The sequence below is a fragment of the Lichenostomus cassidix genome, chromosome 12 (genome assembly GCF_008360975.1).
Source record: "Lichenostomus cassidix isolate B80296 chromosome 12, HeHo_3.0, whole genome shotgun sequence".
Lineage (NCBI taxonomy): Eukaryota > Metazoa > Chordata > Aves > Passeriformes > Meliphagidae > Lichenostomus > Lichenostomus cassidix.
In genome coordinates this window covers 13,798,780-13,818,045 of record NC_139493.1, presented here as the reverse complement: position 1 = coordinate 13,818,045, position 19,266 = coordinate 13,798,780, and the positions used below count along the sequence as shown (strand labels likewise).

At 58.0% G+C, this 19,266-nt stretch overlaps 2 protein-coding genes across 2 annotated transcripts; one reads left to right on the top strand and one right to left on the bottom strand.

Moving 5' to 3' along the window:
* Positions 1 to 3,310, top strand: GNAT1 (G protein subunit alpha transducin 1). Its single transcript, XM_085072790.1, has 8 exons — positions 1 to 199; positions 1,562 to 1,604; positions 1,794 to 1,935; positions 2,008 to 2,165; positions 2,251 to 2,379; positions 2,463 to 2,592; positions 2,678 to 2,831; positions 3,058 to 3,310. The coding sequence occupies exons 1-8, from the start codon at positions 94 to 96 to the stop codon at positions 3,246 to 3,248; spliced, it is 1,053 nt and encodes a 350-aa protein (XP_084928916.1). The 5' UTR covers positions 1 to 93; the 3' UTR covers positions 3,249 to 3,310.
* A 992-nt stretch (positions 3,311 to 4,302) lies between these two features.
* GNAI2 (G protein subunit alpha i2) lies at positions 4,303 to 19,266 on the bottom strand. Its single transcript, XM_085072789.1, has 9 exons — positions 19,084 to 19,266; positions 10,821 to 10,863; positions 10,499 to 10,640; positions 10,138 to 10,298; positions 7,539 to 7,667; positions 6,276 to 6,405; positions 5,888 to 6,041; positions 5,321 to 5,527; positions 4,303 to 5,177 (listed from the first exon to the last, which is right to left on the bottom strand). The coding sequence occupies exons 1-8, from the start codon at positions 19,199 to 19,201 to the stop codon at positions 5,337 to 5,339; spliced, it is 1,068 nt and encodes a 355-aa protein (XP_084928915.1). The 5' UTR covers positions 19,202 to 19,266; the 3' UTR covers positions 4,303 to 5,177; positions 5,321 to 5,336.

Below are 19,266 nucleotides of genomic sequence, written 5' to 3'. Positions count from 1 at the left end.
GCGCTGGAGGCGGCGGGAGGCTGGAGCTCGTTGCCCATCCTGGTGCTGACCTCCAAGGAGCGGGTGCTGAACCATAGGGCCGCGGGGCAGAGGATGGGAGCCGGGGCCAGTGCCGAGGAGAAGCATTCCCGAGAGCTGGAGAAGAAGCTTAAGGAAGATGCTGAGAAGGATGCCAGGACCGTGAAGCTGCTGCTGCTGGGTAAGGGGGAGACAACATCCTGGGGAATGTACCTATCCTTTGTGCATCTCACCCTGACAGCCCACCCAAAGCTCTCCTGAAACTGCCAGCAGCCCTCAGCCCAACCAGCACACCCCACAGCTGCTCCCAAAACCAAACAGCCCATCCAATATTTCCCTGGGCCCCAGATGGAACCCTCAATGTTCCTCTGACTCACCCAGCACCCTTAAAACCAAGCAGCCCACCCCAACATCAGCCCCATTCCCAGGCAGTCCTAAACCTAACCTCCCCATCTCAAGAGCCCACCCAATATTTCTCTGGTGCCTCCAGCACCTTTAAACCAAACCAGCACAGCCCAAGAGTGCCCCCAACAGCCTCTCATTCCCAGGCATCCCTAAAACCAACCAGCCCCTCCCCAGTTAACCACCCAAAGTTTCCCTGATGCCACCCTAAACCCAACCAGTCCAGCAGTCCCCAGGCCCCTCCTCCTAAGCACCCCTAAACTCAGCCAGCCCACTCTAACAGCCCTCTGACCCCCACAGCACCCCTAAAACTAATCAGTCAAACCCAAAAACCCACCCAATGTCTTCCTCTCTCCCTCAGCACCCCCAAACCCAACCAGCCACCCCAACAACTCCTCTGCCCCATTCCCAGGATCCCTTAAATCAGTTCATCCCAACAACTTGCTCCACACACCCCCCCAGGCACCCAAACGCAACGGACCATCTCAACAAGAAGATAAGGTCCTAAGATCCTCTAGCTTCCATGTATCCCCAAACCAAATCAGCCCACTTAACATTCCCCCATCTCCCAGGCCCCCCAACCCCAACCAACCCATCTTAAGAGCCTCCATCAACACCACCTACTAGAACTCCTACCCATCAGCACCCCTGTCCCATCCTCCTAGGGACCCTCACACCCCCCCCATGTCTGTCCCTGCAACCCCCTTGTACTGTGGGTCCCTCCCAGCCCTTCCCTGTCCCCCAGTGGTGCCTGAGGACTGAGGTGCTATGTATGTGGTGGGGCAATGGGTGGCATCACTGTCCTCACAGGCTGGCCCAGGACACATCCCCCTGCAAAGCCGCAAGTTTGGGGCATTGGGTGGTGGGTGGCAGGGTTGCTATGCCACCGTGTCCCCAACCCCTCCCTTGGGTTTATGAGAGTGTCCCCGGCTGAGCTGCTGCAGATCCCATTAGACGCAGCAGCTCAGCCCAGCCTTAATGCCATTGGCACCAGGCTGTAATCCCCCTGCACAGCCTGAGCTGGGGACCTGGCACAGCCAACAGTGCCTGCAGCCATGTCAGGCACCAGGGTTCCCGGTGGGGCTCAGCTGGGAATGTCCATGCTATGGACACCACTGTGACCCGTGTTTTGCCTCCCCAGGAGCAGGAGAGTCAGGGAAGAGCACCATCGTCAAGCAGATGAAGTAAGTGCCGAGGGGGGGTCACTTGACTGTGCCCACCGTGCAATGTGTCTGTCCCACACTGCAGCCATGGGGTGCCACATCCCACTGTGCCTGACTCTGCCCCATGCCACTGCCATGGGGTGCCTCCATCATGTAGCTCAGCTCCATGGCACCCAGCTCAGCTCCATGCCTGTGATTTTCCCTGGCCAGGATCATCCACCAGGATGGTTACTCGCTGGAGGAATGCCTGGAGTTCATTGCCATCATCTACAGCAACACGCTCCAGTCCATGCTGGCCATTGTGAGGGCCATGACCACCCTCAGCATCCAGTATGGGGACACAGCTCGCCAGGTGATGAGTATTCAGTGTTGGGCAGGAGTTCCACCCAGCCCCCAGGCCCCACTGAACCCCTCTGCCTTGTAGGATGATGCCCGTAAGCTGCTGCACCTCTCGGACACCATCGAGGAGGGGACTATGCCCAAGGAGATGTCAGAAATCATCGGGAGGCTCTGGAAGGACTCGGGCATCCAAGCCTGCTTCGACCGCGCCTCTGAGTACCAGCTCAATGACTCTGCGGGCTAGTACGTGGGCTAGGGGGGGTCTGGGCAGGGCGAGGCATCACGGGCATGCCAAACCATGTCTCATGCCCACTGCGTGCCTGTCCAGCTACCTGTCAGACCTGGAGCGCCTGGTGACCCCCGGCTACGTCCCCACAGAGCAGGACGTGCTGCGTTCCCGCGTCAAGACAACTGGCATCATTGAGACCCAGTTCTCCTTCAAAGATCTCAACTTCAGGTGAGGGCCAGGCCCCCAGTGAGGGCTGGTGCCAGGGGCTGGGCAGGGAGAGGGGGTTGCTGACCCTCTCTTGTCCCGCCCAGGATGTTCGATGTGGGCGGACAGCGTTCAGAGCGGAAGAAGTGGATCCACTGCTTTGAGGGGGTGACCTGCATCATCTTCATCGCAGCCCTCAGCGCCTATGACATGGTCCTGGTGGAGGATGATGAAGTGGTGAGGAAGGCTCACCACCTCACATCCCCTCTGCTTTGTCCCCATCATGATATGGGCATCACCACGGGGCTGTGTCCCTCCACAGAACCGCATGCACGAGAGCCTGCACCTCTTCAACAGCATCTGCAATCACCGCTATTTTGCCACCACCTCCATAGTCCTCTTCCTCAACAAGAAGGATGTCTTCCTGGAGAAGATCAAGAAGGCCCATCTCAGCATCTGCTTCCCCGACTATGACGGTGAGTGTGACAGTGGCTGGCAGTGGTGTGGTGCTGGTGGAGGGTCGGGTGCCACCAACCTGCAGGAGTCCCCCACCAGGTGTCCTCAGCACCCCATGCAAGTGGTGCCACATGAGGCTTGCTGAGGGACCACGCAAGGTTTGTCCACCCGAGGGAGTGCTGGGCCAGCACCCTGTGTGGGGTACAGCAGCCCAGGAGGGGACCCCGCTCACTGCCACACCACCAGGCCCCAACACCTATGACGATGCGGGCAACTATATCAAGCTGCAGTTCCTGGAGCTGAACATGCGGCGGGACGTGAAGGAGATCTACTCCCACATGACCTGCGCCACCGATACCGAGAACGTCAAGTTCGTCTTTGATGCCGTCACTGACATCATCATCAAGGAGAACCTCAAGGACTGTGGGCTGTTCTGAGCCCCAGCCCAGCACCCTCTCCCCTGGGGCCCAGCCCCACTGCTGCTCCCACCCCATTTCCTCAACCATCTCCACTTGCCCCAAATCCAGGGATTTGACCTGCTCAGCTCCAAAGTCACCCCTGGGGCAGGGGCAGCACAACCTCACTCCCTCTTCTCACCAACTCTCCCACCAGTCACCACTGTGGGGCCCCCAGTGCTGCTGGGGGCCCCTGGGGGCTCCAAGCTCTGCGAGTACCTGGGTGACCCTGGGTGCTACAGGGTGCTGGATACTTTTGGGTGCTGAAGGTCCTGGGTAACACTTGGAGCTGTGGAGTACTAGGGGTCCCTTGGGTGCTGAGGGTCCCTGAGTACCCCTTGGAGGAAAGGGGTGTTTGGGGTCCTGGGTGTCTCTAGGTACTTGGATCCTGGGGTGTCCCTGGGCTCCCTTTAGAGCTGAGAGGTGCAGGGGGTTCCCAGACGACCCTTGGCACCAGGGAGCCTAGGGGTCTCTGGGTGCCCCTTAGTGCTGGGGGGTCCTAGGTGCCCTCTGAAGCTGAGGGGTGATGGGGTGGTCCCTTTAGTGCTGCTGGGTGTCCATAAGTGCCCCCTGGAGTTGGGGGGTGCTGGGAGTCTCCAGGAAACTCTCAGAGCTGGAGGTCCTTTGGGTGTGGGGTGTCCTTGGGTGCTCCCTGGGGCTGGGAGTTCCTGTAGGTTGCTGGATGTAACGGATGCCACATCTCCCTCTGGGCTACAGGTCACTGAGTGTTTCCGGGCACTGGGTGTCCCCAAGGACTGTGTGATACTGGGGCCCCCTGTGTGTCACCATTCCCCCACTGCAGAGCCAGGTCATGTTATTGTTGTCCCCCCCACCCCACAGACCCCTTGGGGAGAGACTCAGCCCTGCAGCAGCACCCCAGCTCCACCCCCAAAGGTCCCACCACTGCCCTCACCTCCCACAAGCAGGGGCTTCTCCGGCCCTTCTCACACCCCCAGGGACACCCCCCAGCTCTTCCCACAGAGGTGAAGCCCCCCTGCCCACCCCCATGTCACACAGGGCGTGTCAGTATACATAATTTTTCTTTTTTTTTTTTCCTTTCTACATTTTATTATTTCAAACCATGTGAACAATTCGGTAAAACATCCTGTGGGAAAAGCGAGGCCGCAGGCACCGGCTGAAGGGTCCCCCCTAGGCTGGGGGGCACAGCGGGGGCCGCTCTGTACAGCGGGCTCTCCTCGCCCAACGCAACAGCTAGCCCTAAAAACTAGGCTTAGAAAGAGGGGGGGGATAGAGGCAGTGGGCAGCACCCCCTGCCCACCCTCCTGCCCGAGCTGCCCGTCGGGTCGGGGGCAGCGAGGCGGGGTGGGGTGCAGACCCTCCCCCCCAAGGCACACGGTTGGGGGGTGGGCTGGCCACGGAGGACGCCGCCACCACGTAGCACTTGATGCTTTTAAATAGTTTGGTAAAAAGGTTTCTTTAAAAAGCAATCTGGTCCCAACCGGTGTGGTGTGGTTTTTTTTGCATGGTTTTGGGTTTGGTTTTGTTTCTTTTTTTTCCTTTTCTTTCTCCTTTCTTTTCTGGTTTACTAAAAGGAATGTCATCGGTCGTGCTTGTGGCTGGGTGGGCATCCCCGAGGGGACTCTGTGCCCCCCCGTGCCAGCAACACTTGCAATGTAAACAGTGAGAGCACCAGGGCTCAGAGTGAATGAACTGGGGGCTGGAACGGTTCAGGGGGTACAAACCAAGATTAAAACCTTGTCTTCCCTGGAAGGGCGACGCCGGCGAGGAGGAGGAGGAGGAGGATGGTGGGGGGCAAGCGCGTGCAGCAGGGGGTACGTGGGCCCTGCCACCGTGCTGGCACTCAAAAAGTCTCTTTATGGGGTGGGGGCGGAGGGATGAATCCGAAGAGAAGCAGGAGTGGGAGGTGGCGTGGTCCTTCCTTTGCGGCTCCTAAAGAGAGAGAGGTCATGAACAGGGGAGGGTCTGGGGACAGGGCAGCCTGCATCTGGCAGGCAGTGCCCAGCCCAGCCCATCCCTGCAGGATGGTTCATGACCATCCCATTTGTGGAGCCACCACTGGGACCACCACCCACCTGGGCAGTGCTGCCCTCAGAACAGACCACAGTCCTTCAGGTTGTTTTTGATGATGACGTCGGTGACGGCGTCAAAGACGAACTGCACGTTCTTGGTGTCCGTGGCACAGGTGAAGTGGGTGTAGATCTCCTTGGTGTCCTTCCGCTTGTTCAGGTCCTCAAACTTGCTCTGAATGTAGCTGGCTGCCTCATCATACTTGTTGGCCCCTGGGGAGGAAGAGACACTGGGCTGCCCCACAGTGGCCCACAGCCATCAAAGGGTTTGGGCTCAGCTTGGCCCCCCACAGCCCATGTCCTGTTGCCAAATTGAGGTTCCAGAGGCAGGTTAGCCTCACCTAACCCCCACCAGGGCTGCTGTCGCTTGTGTTGGGTCCGCCCACATCTTCTCCCATCTCCTGGGACACCCTAAACACCCCAGACCCCACTTGCTGCCCCAACCCACCACTCCTTGGGCACAGGGGAGCCACCATCTCCATCCCCAGCACCTCCTACTACCCTGCCTGAGGCAAGCCACTGCCCACTGCCCATGCCAGGAGAGCAGGGGGGCACTGAGGGTCCTAGTGGTACCTGTGTACTCAGGGAAGCAGATGGTGAGGGAGCTGTGCACGATCTTCTCCTCAAAGAGGTCCTTCTTGTTGAGGAAGAGGATGATGGACGTGTCTGTGAACCACTTGTTATTGCAGATGCTGTCGAACAGCTTCATGCTCTCATGCATCCGGTTCTGGCAGGCAAGATGACAGCATGAGCTGGGCATGGACCTCCAGGCAGCACCCACCCCACTGCTCCCCAGACTGCCACCCCCATGTTCCTCCCTGCCTGGGCAGGGGATGCCAATAACCCTGCAAGGCTTGGGCCACACTGGCCAGGGCTCTAGTGGCCACCAGAGGAGGGGCTGCTCCCTGAGCACCCAAAGGAGGGGACAGCTCATGGCGCTGGTTCCATCCCCATGACTCACCATCTCCTCATCTTCAGCCAGCACCAGGTCATAGGCACTCAGAGCCACGCAGAAAATGATGGCTGTCACCCCCTCGAAGCAGTGGATCCACTTCTTCCGCTCCGAGCGCTGGCCACCCACATCGAACATCCTGTGGCAGGGAGATGATGCAGGAATGGATGGCAGCTCCTGGCCCCATCGCCCTCATCCATGCCCTGCCTCAGTGTCTCCATCTGCCTGGAGCAGGAGCAGCACCGGTGTGGGCACAGCACAATGCCTCTGCCCCACGGATTTTGCCAGTAATGAGGATATGCCTCGGCTCCTGCTGCCAGGACAGTGTCCAGGCTCATTTCCCAGCTGGAGCAAATCCCGGACAAGAGCTGGGGCAGGATCAGGCCACCCTTCCCAGTGGGTGTCAGTGTCATGCTCCCCAGAGGCCCACTCCAGAGCAGGCACAGCAGGGCTTTGCCAGAGATCTTGGCGCAAGAGGAGGCAAGTGGCTGTGGGCTCAGCAGGATTGCGACAGCACAAGGGCTCAGGGATGATCCCATGTGCCTCTCCTGCCACAGGCAGCAGAGGATGCTCTGCCTCCATGGAGAAGGGCCCAGCAGCAGCATTCCACATCCACTGCCATGCCCACCACCAACCACTTGGCAGACGGGAAGGCTTCCCCACTGGGACACACTGCATTCCCCCCAGACCACCCCAAAGCACTGCCCTGGCAATGCATGACCAAGTGTCTCCACCCCACCAGGGTGGCACAGGGGTCCCTGTGAACCCCCCGCATTCAGAGAGAACCTCAGCAGATCTTCCTGACATCAGCTCTGTTGCCATAGGACTAAATCCCCTGGGATGTGCACAATGCCAGCTTTTTGCCTCGGAAACTGGAGCCCTGATTATTTCCCGTGGGTTTTCTAGTGGAAAGCAACCATGGGGTGCCAGCAGGCAGCACTGCCAGTGCCTGACCCTGAGACCCCAGCTCCTGCCCAGCGCCCTTCCTGCAGCGGAAGCAGCGTCACAGCAGCGGGAGGAGGAATGCCTTCCCCCTTCCCCTCCTTGCCAGAGCCTGGATCCGCCCCCAGGCTGAGCTCTGCAAAGTGTTTTTGAGGCTGTTCCAGCTATTTCAGCGGTTTCCGCTCTCTGAGGCAGCAGTTCCCGCCATGAGCAAACCAGGAGGTGGGGGGAACTCAGTGCATGCAGTGTGCGCCCAGGATCCATCCCAGCATGGGGAGGAAGGGTTTTTTTTGCTTTGGACAAGGCAAAAAGGAAAGGAGTCAGACATACTTGAAGTGCAGGTCCTTGAAGGTGAAGTGGGTCTCTACAATGCCCGTGGTCTTCACCCTGGTGCGCAGCACGTCCTGCTGGGTGGGGATGTAGTCGGCACGGGCTATCCTCTCCAGGTCATTCAGGTAGCTGGGGACAAAAAGGAAAGCTGTTCTGGGAGCTGGACTGTGGGGCACGACCCACCCAAATCTCATGGGCTATCCCCACACCACCCCAGGGTCCCTTGCCCATCTCCCAGCATTGTCCATTCAGGATGGGCTGTGCCAAGCCAGGCAGCACAGCAGGGTGCCCATGCACACCCCAGGGCTACCCCGTGTCCCTGACGGATACAGGCAGGGCAGGACAACAGTGGCCAGGGTGATATGGGACACACAAGATTGAGGGACTGGGGGGCAGTGTGCTGGCACTGGGAGCCAGGCAGAGGATGCAGCCAGGGCTGGGGGCTCGCCCTGCTCTCCTGGCCGTTTGCACAGGGGGGAAATGGCAAGAGGAAAATATTCAGTGCTATGGCAACCAGCCACAGTGCCGGCGGAAACAATTGATGGCGCCGTGCCATTTATAGTCAAAAACACAAAGGGACGGCATCCTCGGAGGAAGCAGGAGGCGGGAGGCCGGAGAGACAGGGAGCAGCACTGTGGGGGGCTGCAGCAGTCCGGAGCTCCCCTGGGGAGCATCGCCTGCCCTGCTGCCCGCAGGGTCCCAGCAGAGGTGGTGGCCAGGTCACAGTGTGCAACATCCACCACGACTGATGAGGGCTGCCGGGGGGGATCAAGGCGGGTTTTGATTTCTCCAGCTCACATTGCTTTAATTGGGTTATTACAAACGGGCTCCTTTAAGCAAATTAGGCTTGTCTTAATTAAGGCATTTGCAGCCCTGTAATCTGGTGAAAGCCAGATTACAGCCCACGAGGCCATACGGATCCTTGGCTCCAACTGCAGCACAGCCACTCGCCAGCTCCTGGGAAACCCTGCAGTGTATCAGGGCAAGGCTGGAGCTGGAGGTGCCCCAGGACCCTGCTGTGGGTGTGAGGGTGGGGGACCTGCACATTACTGCCACAGAGCAGCTCAAAAACAGCCGGAAACACACACGGCCTCCGGCTGACAAAAAACAGGAAACGCCACAGCAGGTCCCTGCACAGCACCACAGGCTCTTGGACATTGCATCAAGACCCGGGGTGCTGATGAGCACCACCCTGGCATCCCAAACTCCTGGAACCCCAAGAGGCAGAGGAGGAAGAGGATGGGGGCTGCTGTGCTGCAGAGGGCTGGGACGCAGTTGGGCAGTGTGCTGGGCATGGCACAGGGCTCCTCCCCCAGGCTGTCCTGTTCCAGCAGCACCGTGGGCACATCACCATCCCTGTGAGATGGCCAAGAGATTGGCCACTGGGCTGGAAAATGGCTGGGGCAACAGCTTGAAGACACTCCTAATTAATGGCTGTCCAACCCCCCGCCATGTGCTAAATGCTCCATAACGGCACTGACTGCGACAGGCAATTGGCAGACACTGTGCAGATACACCTGCTCCAAGTGTGTGTGAGCTGCCCAGCACCTGCCAGGTGTCCTGTGCTCCCAAATCAGCACCCACTGTCAGGGAAATGCCAACACTGGCTGGGGAGTGATGGGGCTGAGCAGACGGGCTGGGGAAGGCGGGTGTGTGCCCATCAGGAGGAAGTGAAAGCTGCGGGTGCTGGGGGAAAGCGCTGACAGGAGCTTCTCCAGGTTTGGTGCTTGCCAGGAGCTTTCCTGCAATCTCTTCACCACAGTGACCTCAGTGCAAAAGAGGGACCACAACAGTGCCATGCATGAGGGGACAGCTGGGGAAACCAGCTTGCCCTGGGATGGCAGCAGTTCCCAGGTGTGCTGGATCACAAGCCAGGCCAGGCTTGGTGGGGTGTTCTTGGAACACCATGAGCTCCCCTCACACTTCTTTACCATGAGGGGTCTGGTTAGAGAGGGTAGGAGAGCACTGTGCAAGCTGAACACAGACTCAGCTGTGTCGCCCTCTCTAGCAATGGTACATTAGGCAGATTAATTTATTTATTAATCTCTTCAAGGATAAACCCAACCAGATGCAGCAATTTATCTACCTAAACACTGATTTGCTGGATAATGCATGACTGTAATGCCAAGTCTTTCTGTATAAAAACAGTTAAAAAGCAAAAGAAAAGACTCCTGAGCATCCTACTCATCCTCTTCAAACCTAAGTGTTCCCAGGGCTTTCCTTGGCAATTTTTCTTGCCTTGATGGCCCATGAAGGGTGACAAGGATGGGCAGGACCCTGGATGTGCTCATGAGTGGGGAGCCAGTGGAGAGCATCTCCTGGGGAAGGGCAGTAGGGACAGAGCAGTGGCAGGAGGGGGATGCCCCTGTGGCCCCCCTCCCAGGATACACAGCACCCCGCCAGAGAAGGAAACAGCTTTCGAAACATCCGCCTTCCCAGTTCTGCTCCGGCTCAGCCCCAGCACTGTGCGGGAAGTGGCAGCACCAGCCCCTAAGCCTGGTGATGAACAGCAGCCCCTGGGGGGATTTTCTGCTGCTTGACAAAAGCACCGTGGCTCAAAGGGCTCAGCTGAGCTGGGCCAGAGGAGGGAGGTACTCACTAGGCAGCAGAGTCGTTCAGCTGGTACTCTCGGGAGCGGTTGAAACAAGCCTGGACCCCATTGTCAGCCCACAGCCTCCGGATGACATTGGCCAGGTCCTCCGGCATGACACCCTGCTCCTCAGCAGTGCAGGAGAGTGCAAACAGCTGCCGAGCATCATCCTGCAGGGATAAAACAGCTTAGCAGTGACATGGACTTAGCAAAGCTCACTCTGCCCCAAAGGACCTCATAGGAGCCCACCACAGAACAGCAGGGATTGGGCTGGGCCACCTTTAATCCTAGCCCAGTTTTGGGTGCATCTGCTTTAGCCCCCAAGAAGCCCCATCCCTGTCAGGCACAGTGGGAGCAGGAGGGCACGCACCGCTCTGGAGGAGTCTCCAAAATCAATCTGCAGGTTCCCCATTGCCTTGATTATAGCCATGATGGACTGGATGGTGTTGCTGTAGACCACGGCTTTGTACTGCCGGCACTCCTCCTCTGAGTAGCCATCCTCATGGATGATCCTGGGGCAGGGAAGAGACACAGGCAAGGTCAGCCCTTTGCGGGGTACCACAGGGTGCTGCTCCCCATCCATGCTCTGTGGCAATACCGATGGGGAGCTTTCCCTGTCTGCCACTGTTTTTTGAGCCCATGGCCAAGGCCTGAGCAGTGTCAGCCGCAGTGACAGTGCAGGGACCACTCACTTCATCTGTTTGACGATGGTGCTCTTCCCAGACTCGCCGGCACCTGCGGAGAAATGAGAAGGCATGAGGTCCTGTCCAAATCTGGGAACCCCTGCCCTACTGGGACACCCCCCAGCCCAGGGAGGGAATGTAGCAGGTGCCTCAACCATTGGATAAGAGGCACTGGCCAGAGCAGATGACGCCTGGACGCACACTGGAAATGTCAGGACCAAGAAGGAGGGAACAAAAGGAGAGCCTGGGAGGCCCTCGCAATAGTTCCCAAGGGAAGAAATGACACCTGCTCTGGGCCAGGAAAATGGCATCAACACAGTAACATTTTCCCTACAGACCTAGCAAGCCACAGCTGACTGGTAATCCTGGCTTTGGCTGAACCTTGGGACTCCCTGTGACAAGGAGGCCAAGGTCTGTCCATCACCTGCCATCCCAGCTCCAGACAGAACCTGAGCTTAGCTTCCACATCCCACCTCCCCTCTGTGCTGGGGGACAATGGAGCACCAGCCCCACTGCATATCCACAGCTGGAGCCAGCAGTGGCCAGGATGCAGGGATGCTTGTGCCACAAGGTACAGGCAGGGAACTCGGGAACAAGTTGCCACCTCCACCAGCCAGCTCAAGCGATCCCAGCGGGCTCAGCCGCCCCCGGCTTGGTTCGTAAATAGCACGCACCTCCCAGGCTGTCAGGTCTTGTGCCCCAGCCTGCTGCGGAGGTGGCTGCCAGCAGGGAAAGCCAATGGCTTTTGGGGTCGTTTTGTTTTTCAGCATCTGAATGCAGGGTTCCATGATTTCAGTGAGACGGCCAGGGTGCCTAAGGTTCTCCTTCCTTCACCCTGTCCCCCCTAGGGATGTCATCCCACACAGGCGATGAGCAGCTCAGCCCAGCCCTCCCTCCACAGGCTGGGAGCAGGGAAGAAGCAAAGTCACCCCGGCTGCAAGAAAGGGGAAGCTGAAAGGGGAAGCTGAAAGGGGCGGTGCATGTCCCTTGTCTCCTCTCTGTGCATGGAGTGTCACGAGATGGATGAATGCCTGGCTTATCTTGCCCCAGGACCCCCAGCAGGATGAGGCAACTTTGGCTGGGAACCAGGGTGGTTCCTGTCTCCAGGTGCAAATCCCAGAGGCTCTCCCAAGCCAAGTCCATCCTGATATCCTCTCACAGCCATCTTGGTGGGTCCCCCCAATGCTGCCCTTGGCCATGGAGCTGCCCTTACAGAGGGCCCCAAGCAGGCCTGTGCCAGCACAGCTGCAGAGGGGGCAGAGAGGTTAAAAGAGAGGTTTAAAGAAGAGGTTAAAAGAAAAAACAGAAAAAAAGCGCAGATTATGCTAAAATTAACTGGAAAAAACAGGGCTCAACGTGCCAGCTGAGACATGGCGGCAGGGAACAAACTCCTTCTGCGCAAGTCCCTGGCCTGAATGCCGCCTAGGTGACAGGCACACATCCCCAGGGACATCACTGTGGGCAGTGCTCGGAGCATGGAGTGCCCTGACGTTGGGCCCATACTCAGGCTATACAGACACTGTATTTATCATCACGAGCACCCTGCTCCATGGTTCCCATGCCATATATGCCAGGGGAGGGGCTCTGCTCAGCTCAGAGGTCACCATTTGGCACAGCAGGAGCTCTCTGGCACTGCCGACCCATCCTCCCCCGGCACCCTCAGGATGCTGACGCGGCTCCCAGCACAGCCCAGCCAGCGCTCGTGGTCAGTGCTGGCAACTCCTGCCTGGAGCTGGGAGCAGGGGGGGAAGAACTCAGCGTGGCCCTTTTTTCCATTAAATACCTCTGGTTTCTGACAACACCTTCCCAGACCACTGGGTCCGGTGGCCAGAGCCAGCAGCATTGAGCCAGTCCTTTCCCAGCGGGTGCCTGGACACAGAAACTGAGGCATGTGGCAAGCAAGGACCCAGCTTATCAGCATCCCTGAGGTGAGGTGCCAGACAGCCGTCCCTGGCTCCTCCTCTGTCTGACCCTGCCTGACATTTTCTCCCCGCCAGGAGGTAACAACCAACCCCCCGGGGCCTCCTGCCTTCTCCCGGCACAGTGGCAGTCACAGGGTGACCATCACCGAGGCTGGCTATTTCCTTGCAAATTTCCCCCACATCTCCCGGCTCCTTCCCTGCTCCCTGAGGAAGGCAGCCATGTTCCCAGTCAGCACCTCTGCCTGCCACCAAGAGATGGCCCAGCACAAGAGCCTGTACATTTGCAGTGAGCAGGAATTTGGGTGTGAATCAATAGTCCCTGTCCCCGCACAGGGGACCCTCCCCAGCCCCCTCGATGAGTGCAGCGGAGGGGAATGGTTTCCAATCCCCGGAAAACCCCAGCTGCCGCCCATTCAGCCCCAAAACAATTCCTGGGCTGGATGCCAACCGCCAGCTTCCACCCTCCAGCCCAGCCCAGGCAGGACAAGGCAGTGTTGGAGGAGCTGTGGACCCCGGTGCCGGCATCAGGGGGGACGGAGACCCCCCCACCATGGGCTGACCTCACGGCTGTGCTTCCGCCAGCCCTGCCTCTCTGCAGGCAGTGCTTGTTCCCAGGGCAGCGCCTGGCAAAAACAGGAGGAGAGCTCTCTCCCGGGCTCATTTCCTCCTTTTTTTTGTTAAAAATAATCTTCAAAAATTTAAAATAAGCAAGCAGCTGCCTGGCTCCAGAACTCCCTGCTAATCCACTGGCAAAAACTTTACTGAGCCAACATATATATTTTGCAGCCCATGATTTATGACGCTTTCTGGGCAGCAGATATTTAATGCAATATATGCACATAGTTCTGGGCAGCACATATGTAATCCCTGTATTTTAAGAACTGGCCGCAGGTTTCAGGGTCCACCTCACTCCGCGTCAGAGAGGGGATTTTCCATTTTTCCACACGGCACCATCCTTTCAAATATTCAGGCATAGATGGAAGCAATGCATGGCTGGAAAATTCTCATTATGGGGGAAAAGCTGGAATTCAATCTGCCAGCGGGTCCAGAGCCATCCCCAGCAGCCAGAGGCCCATCTCCTGCCGCTGTCCCGGCAAGCTTTCCCAGCCTGGCCAACAGCAGCTATTATTTGAACACGGATTTACTGATGGGTTTTAGCTCTGGACAAACCCACCAATCCCTTTCCCTGCAGATGGATGGCAGGACAGAGGACAGCTGCAGAGCCCACCCCCCTTGGCACCTGTGGGGTCCCCACCATCAAATGGGACTGACAAAGGGGTGTATTAAAAGCAGAGTCACCCTAAAGACTCAAAAGTAATAACAAAAAGAGATTCCCCTCGACATTTTCCTTCCTACCCAAAATAGATGGAAAATTGCTGTAAAAATAATCACATTTTTTTAAAACCCCACAGTGACACAGGGCGTTTTTCCCAAGGGCCATCCCATTCCAGCACAGGGCTGGCTGCTTCCCAGAAGGAGCCCGTGCATCGTTGGCTGGTGGAATGCCACGTCCTCAGGCAGAACCTCAAAAAACTGGGGGGCTGCAGACCCCCTGTCCAAGGCAGCTGATAATATTGCAGAAAAAACCCCACACAAAAATAAATAAAATAGAAATAAATCAGCGGCAGGAAGGATGCTCAGGGCACACAAGGAGATGGGTTGGGGATGGTTTCCCAGGGGGAGCACAGAAAACACACCCCCAGTGCCAACAACGGCCACCAGTGTTCACAAGCCGGACAGAACTATCCTTGTATTGGGCTTTTTCCAGGAATCCTGGAACTTTGCTGCTCTGTTTCTGCCCCTGCCATGGCCAGAACAGTCCCTCTACACCTCCACTGTCCCCACATGCCCCCAGGCATGGGTGCCGTTATCCTGTCCATCCTGCCCTTACGGGATGTCCACTGGCACAGCCGGGATGCTGCCGGCACCCGAATCCCCCCGGCTGGGTTTTCCACCAGCGGGATGGAGAATTACTCAGCTCCCCCAGCTCCGGTGATTCAACCAGTCTCCGGCCCGGAAACCTGTGCTCCGGCCTGGAGCAGGAAACCCGGTGGCTGTGGAAAGGCCAGGCCAGCCCTGGCTAGAGCAACAGTGCTTGGGGACACCGTGATCCTAGCCCTGGGTAGGTTCAGACCATGGGACACTTTCTTCCATAAAGCTAAATATATATAGGTGAAGCTACATATATATATATTTGTATGTGTGTGCTTTTTGATACCTAAAAATCAATGTATATATTGCTCTGTATAAAAAAGTAATATGAGTATATATACAAACACACACAATATTTAAAAAATAAAACACATTTTTAATGCACATATGCAAAAATATATGCTAAGCATATACCTATAAGCCTGCTGCTTTCCCTGGGCAAAGCCTCAGTGCTCATCTCGGAGCAGAGGGCAGCTGCCAGCCCATAGGACATCACCAGTGGGGACATTGTGGTGACCCATCTCAAGCCAGCTTCAGGGGGCTGGATGTGGGATCCCTCTGGATCTAACAGCACCGAGTTCTTCCCTGGTCCCCCTCACTGTGACACCTCCTAGCCCGTGGCAAAAAACAGCACTGGGGCTCCCAGTGTGCCCACTGAAGGGAGGACCCAACCCCCTCAAACACCCAGGGCTGAGGAAGGAGGGACAGAAACAACCCCTAAGACAGGACGAAGCACAGCAAAGCAGGCAGCTCACACAGAACCCAGGGCAGTGCAGAGGCCACGCAACCTCCGAAAGTCACAGCTGGTCCCTCCCTTCCTCTATTTTTATGCAAGTTAAAAAAAAAAAAAAAGCTGTTTCCGAGCCCTGCCCCGGCCACTGTCTGTCCCAGGCAGGATCTGGTACAGGCAGTTCCTGCGTGACGTACCCTGGTGCCACCATGCCGATGAGGGCAGTGTCCTCATCCCAGGGTCTGCACCTACAGCAATCCCCTGGGGATCGATGTGATCAAACCACCAGTGCCTCCCCCACCTCTAATGCAGCTGAGAAATCCTTCACTTTCCTAAGCCTCCAAAGATAAGGAATAAGGGGCCTTGAACCCTTTTTTAAGAGTGATCGCTTGCCTGCTGCCAACCCAGCATTCCCCTGGAGCATCTCAGTTCCTGCAGGCAGGGAGGTGGGAAGGCCAGAACACTACTGCCCAGCAGAACCAGCTTGTGACTGAAGGGGTTTGTGTCCTGGCAATGGCGAGGAGCCAACAGTGACACCGAGAGGTGCTGGAAGTGCTGCCATACGGGGCAGATGCTTCAGGTATTTTCAGGTACCAGTGGTGGCTTCTGGCCTCTCCCAGCACAAAACTGTGGGAGATTGCTGGTTTTCAGTGGCAGGGAGGGACACATTCTTTGTGTCCCATGCTTTGGCTGGGGGGCATTGCTTCATCAGGGCCTTCTCCCCATCAGACACTGGAGCTTCAAACTATTTGGCACACACTCAGTTTGCCAGAGCTGGCAAACAGCAGAGGAAAACCTGCAGGCACCAATAGGTACCACAGCAGGAGTGGTGCTGTGCCCATGCCTGTGGAGCCATGTGCCACTGGGGGGTCCTGCCTGCCCCCTCTGCACTGACAGTGTGTCCATCCCTCTCCAGCTCACCCACCATGACAGAGGAAAGGCTCATGACAACGGCACAGAGCTGAGGCAGCTGCAGCAGTCAGCCCCAAGCCCTTTGTGCTCCTACACTCCCGATGCCACCACTACATATCAAGACTGCTGCCTTCCACTCACACCATGCCCTGCCCAGCTGCTGCCCAGTGCCCCAGCTCCAAAGCTCAGCTGCAGGACACCACAAGTTGCCATCAAAAACCAGCCATGTTTGGAAGAGACATCTCCTCTTCACGCCGCAGGTTGATGCAGCACAAAGGGTGAAACTGTTTTTCTCCTTAGTTTTTCCCTCCCTTTTTCTGGAGGAGGCAGGAGGGCTGCAGCCCCCATGGAGGACCCCGGAGCTCTGCCTTGCTGAGAGTGACAAGGAGCTGTGGTGCTCACCAAAACGTATGTGAGGCTTCAGGTCTCCTCAAAGCTTCCCCTGACCATGGGGTAAAAAAATAAGCCATAAGAAGGGTGAGCAGCAGGGAGGTGGGAGCATCCCCCCAGCACTGCGTTCCCATCTCACAGAGGGGATATGTCACAAGCAGCAGCCCCCAGGGAAGCAGTGCTGGCCCCACCTCCCCAGCCGCTCCCTGCCAGCTTGGGAGTATTTTCCGGCCATGGCTCGGCTCGGAAATGGGCAGTGCTGACCCAAGGTTCTAGTGCTATTGACACCTGAACAGCTGCAAGAGGAAGAAAAAAAAATTTAAACGTATAAAAAGATCCATTTTGCTCTATTTTTGGCTTTAGAAAGCAGCTGAGATCAGAAATGCCGCTCGTAAACACCAGCACCAGCAGAAGAGAGCACGGACGTCCTCTTCCTCCTCCTGCCTCCACTTCAGGACAGAACACGACTCAGGAAAGGGATGTCAGCCAGTCCACCCACACCATGATCCCTGTCACCCAGCGAGCCCCCAGCCACTCCTCGGTGATGCTCACCACCAGCCGGATGAACCCCCTCTGGGCACCCAGAGCTGCCAGCACCAGAGTGATCCTGCCTGGATGGTCCCAGAAACCTCCTGAGGCTGGAGGTGCCAAACCCCCTTGGCCAGCTACATCCCCATTACTTCCCACCGTGAAGCAGTAGCCTGAGAGGAGCAGAGCCGGCAGCAAAGCCAGCACAGGAGCAGCTCATGGCAAAGAGCTACCACGTGTTTCTCCACCATCCCACAAATCCCATGGGGTTTCACTCGCCTCACTCTCCCCTCCCCAAAAAAATGTGGGGCAGCGAGTGTGCCCAACCATCAAGCCCCCTAAACAGCACAAACCCCCTCCCAGTATCCCCAGGGCGGGCTTTTCTGCCAGCACATCTCATGCCAAGGCAAAAAAATCAGAATCAAACAAAATTAAAAAAGCAACGCACTCTGATAAAGGAGCATTTTGAGGCGTTAATTACGTATTTCTCAAGGCAGGCAGGGGTTGAGCAAATAAAGGCCTGCCGGATTTCAGCATGACTTCCTGCTGCTGGCAGCTTCCTCTGCTGACAGCAGATGAGCCCAAAGACATTTTCTGTCAGGGATCCCTCTGCCTGTTCCACTGCCCTACGGTGCCGTGGGAGCCTCGTATGCTCCCGCCTCACACCTGGAGCGAGGCTCTCCCTGGGAATTTCGTAAAGGGAATAAAAAGCCCAACTGGGAGTCATTAAGAGAAATAATAAATTAAAATAACGAAGTGGCTGCCTTGCCCGCAGGCACAGGGCAGGGCTGTGAACGCCCTTGGGAGCATCACCAGGGTGCTTTGAAGAGCTCGAGCGGCCCGTTATCGGTACCAAAATTGAGTGTCCGTGGGGCAGAGTGCCCGTGGGCTGTGGGGGGCACTGCCCAAGCCCCCCAAACCCCCAGGGAGAGGAAAGGGTGATAGAGAGGCTCAGGTCTGTCCCCGTGCTCCAGAAGGGAAGGCATGGGGCAGGGGGTGCCTGTTGGCCCCGTTACCTCCACCGCAGCTGGAGGCCAGGGTGAGAGAAGCCCATAGAGGAGCTCAGGGATCCTGGGCAGGTGGGACAGGGTGCCCAAGTTTGCAGGACCTTTACTGGAGAGGGCCATCTGACAGGAGGGTGGGGATGCCTGTGTCCTGAAGGGATATGCCCAAACTGGACACTGACTGGCTGGGGGGACAGTACCATAGTGGGGGAGCAGCTACTTCTGGGGAGAACCCCATAGCCCAGGGTAGGGTGACACCCGCTCCTGAGAGGTACTCAAGGCTTGCTGTAGGGCCAGCACCCCACTGCCAGGGGGATCCCCAAAACCTGGAATGGGGCTGGCATCCTGCACACAGAGGGGTGGGGAAGGAGCCCCACTGTGGAGGGGATCCCCAGGGTCTCCTGTGGGTACAGCACTCCACTCCTGAAGGGAAACCCTGGGAGCTGGGATGGGGTCAATACCCCAGTCCTGGAGGGAATTCCTGTGATCTGGGATGGGGTTAACACCTCACTCCTGGGGGGAAATCCCAAGGCCTCCTGCCCCACTCACGGCGGGGGGAGACGGGACCCAGACGCCTGGGGCGGGGCAGGCCCCCCGCTCCCGGGGACATCCCCGGGGCCCGAGATGGAGCCGACACCTCACCGTGGGGAGATCCCGGAGCCTGGGCTGGGGCCAGCATCCCACTCACGGGGGATCCCCGGGGCGGGGCACTCTCGGCGCTGGTACCCAGGATCGCCCCGGGGCAGCGCGGGGCGGAGGCGGCGAGGCCGCCCGGTTCCGACAGGGCCGGGCCGGGCCGGGCCGTGCGAAGAAGCCAAGATGGGGGGCCCGAGGGTGGGTCCCGGGGGTCTTACCCAGCAGCAGCAGCTTCACCTCCCGCGCCGCCTTCTCGCCATCCTCCCGCAGGTTCTTGTCGATCATGCGGGAGCGCTCGGCGGCCGCCTTGTCCTCGGCGCTCACGGTGCAGCCCATGGCGGCGGCGGCGGCGGCTGCTGCGCGCGCCCGCGGCTCTGCCGGCCCGGCCCGGCCCGCCCCGC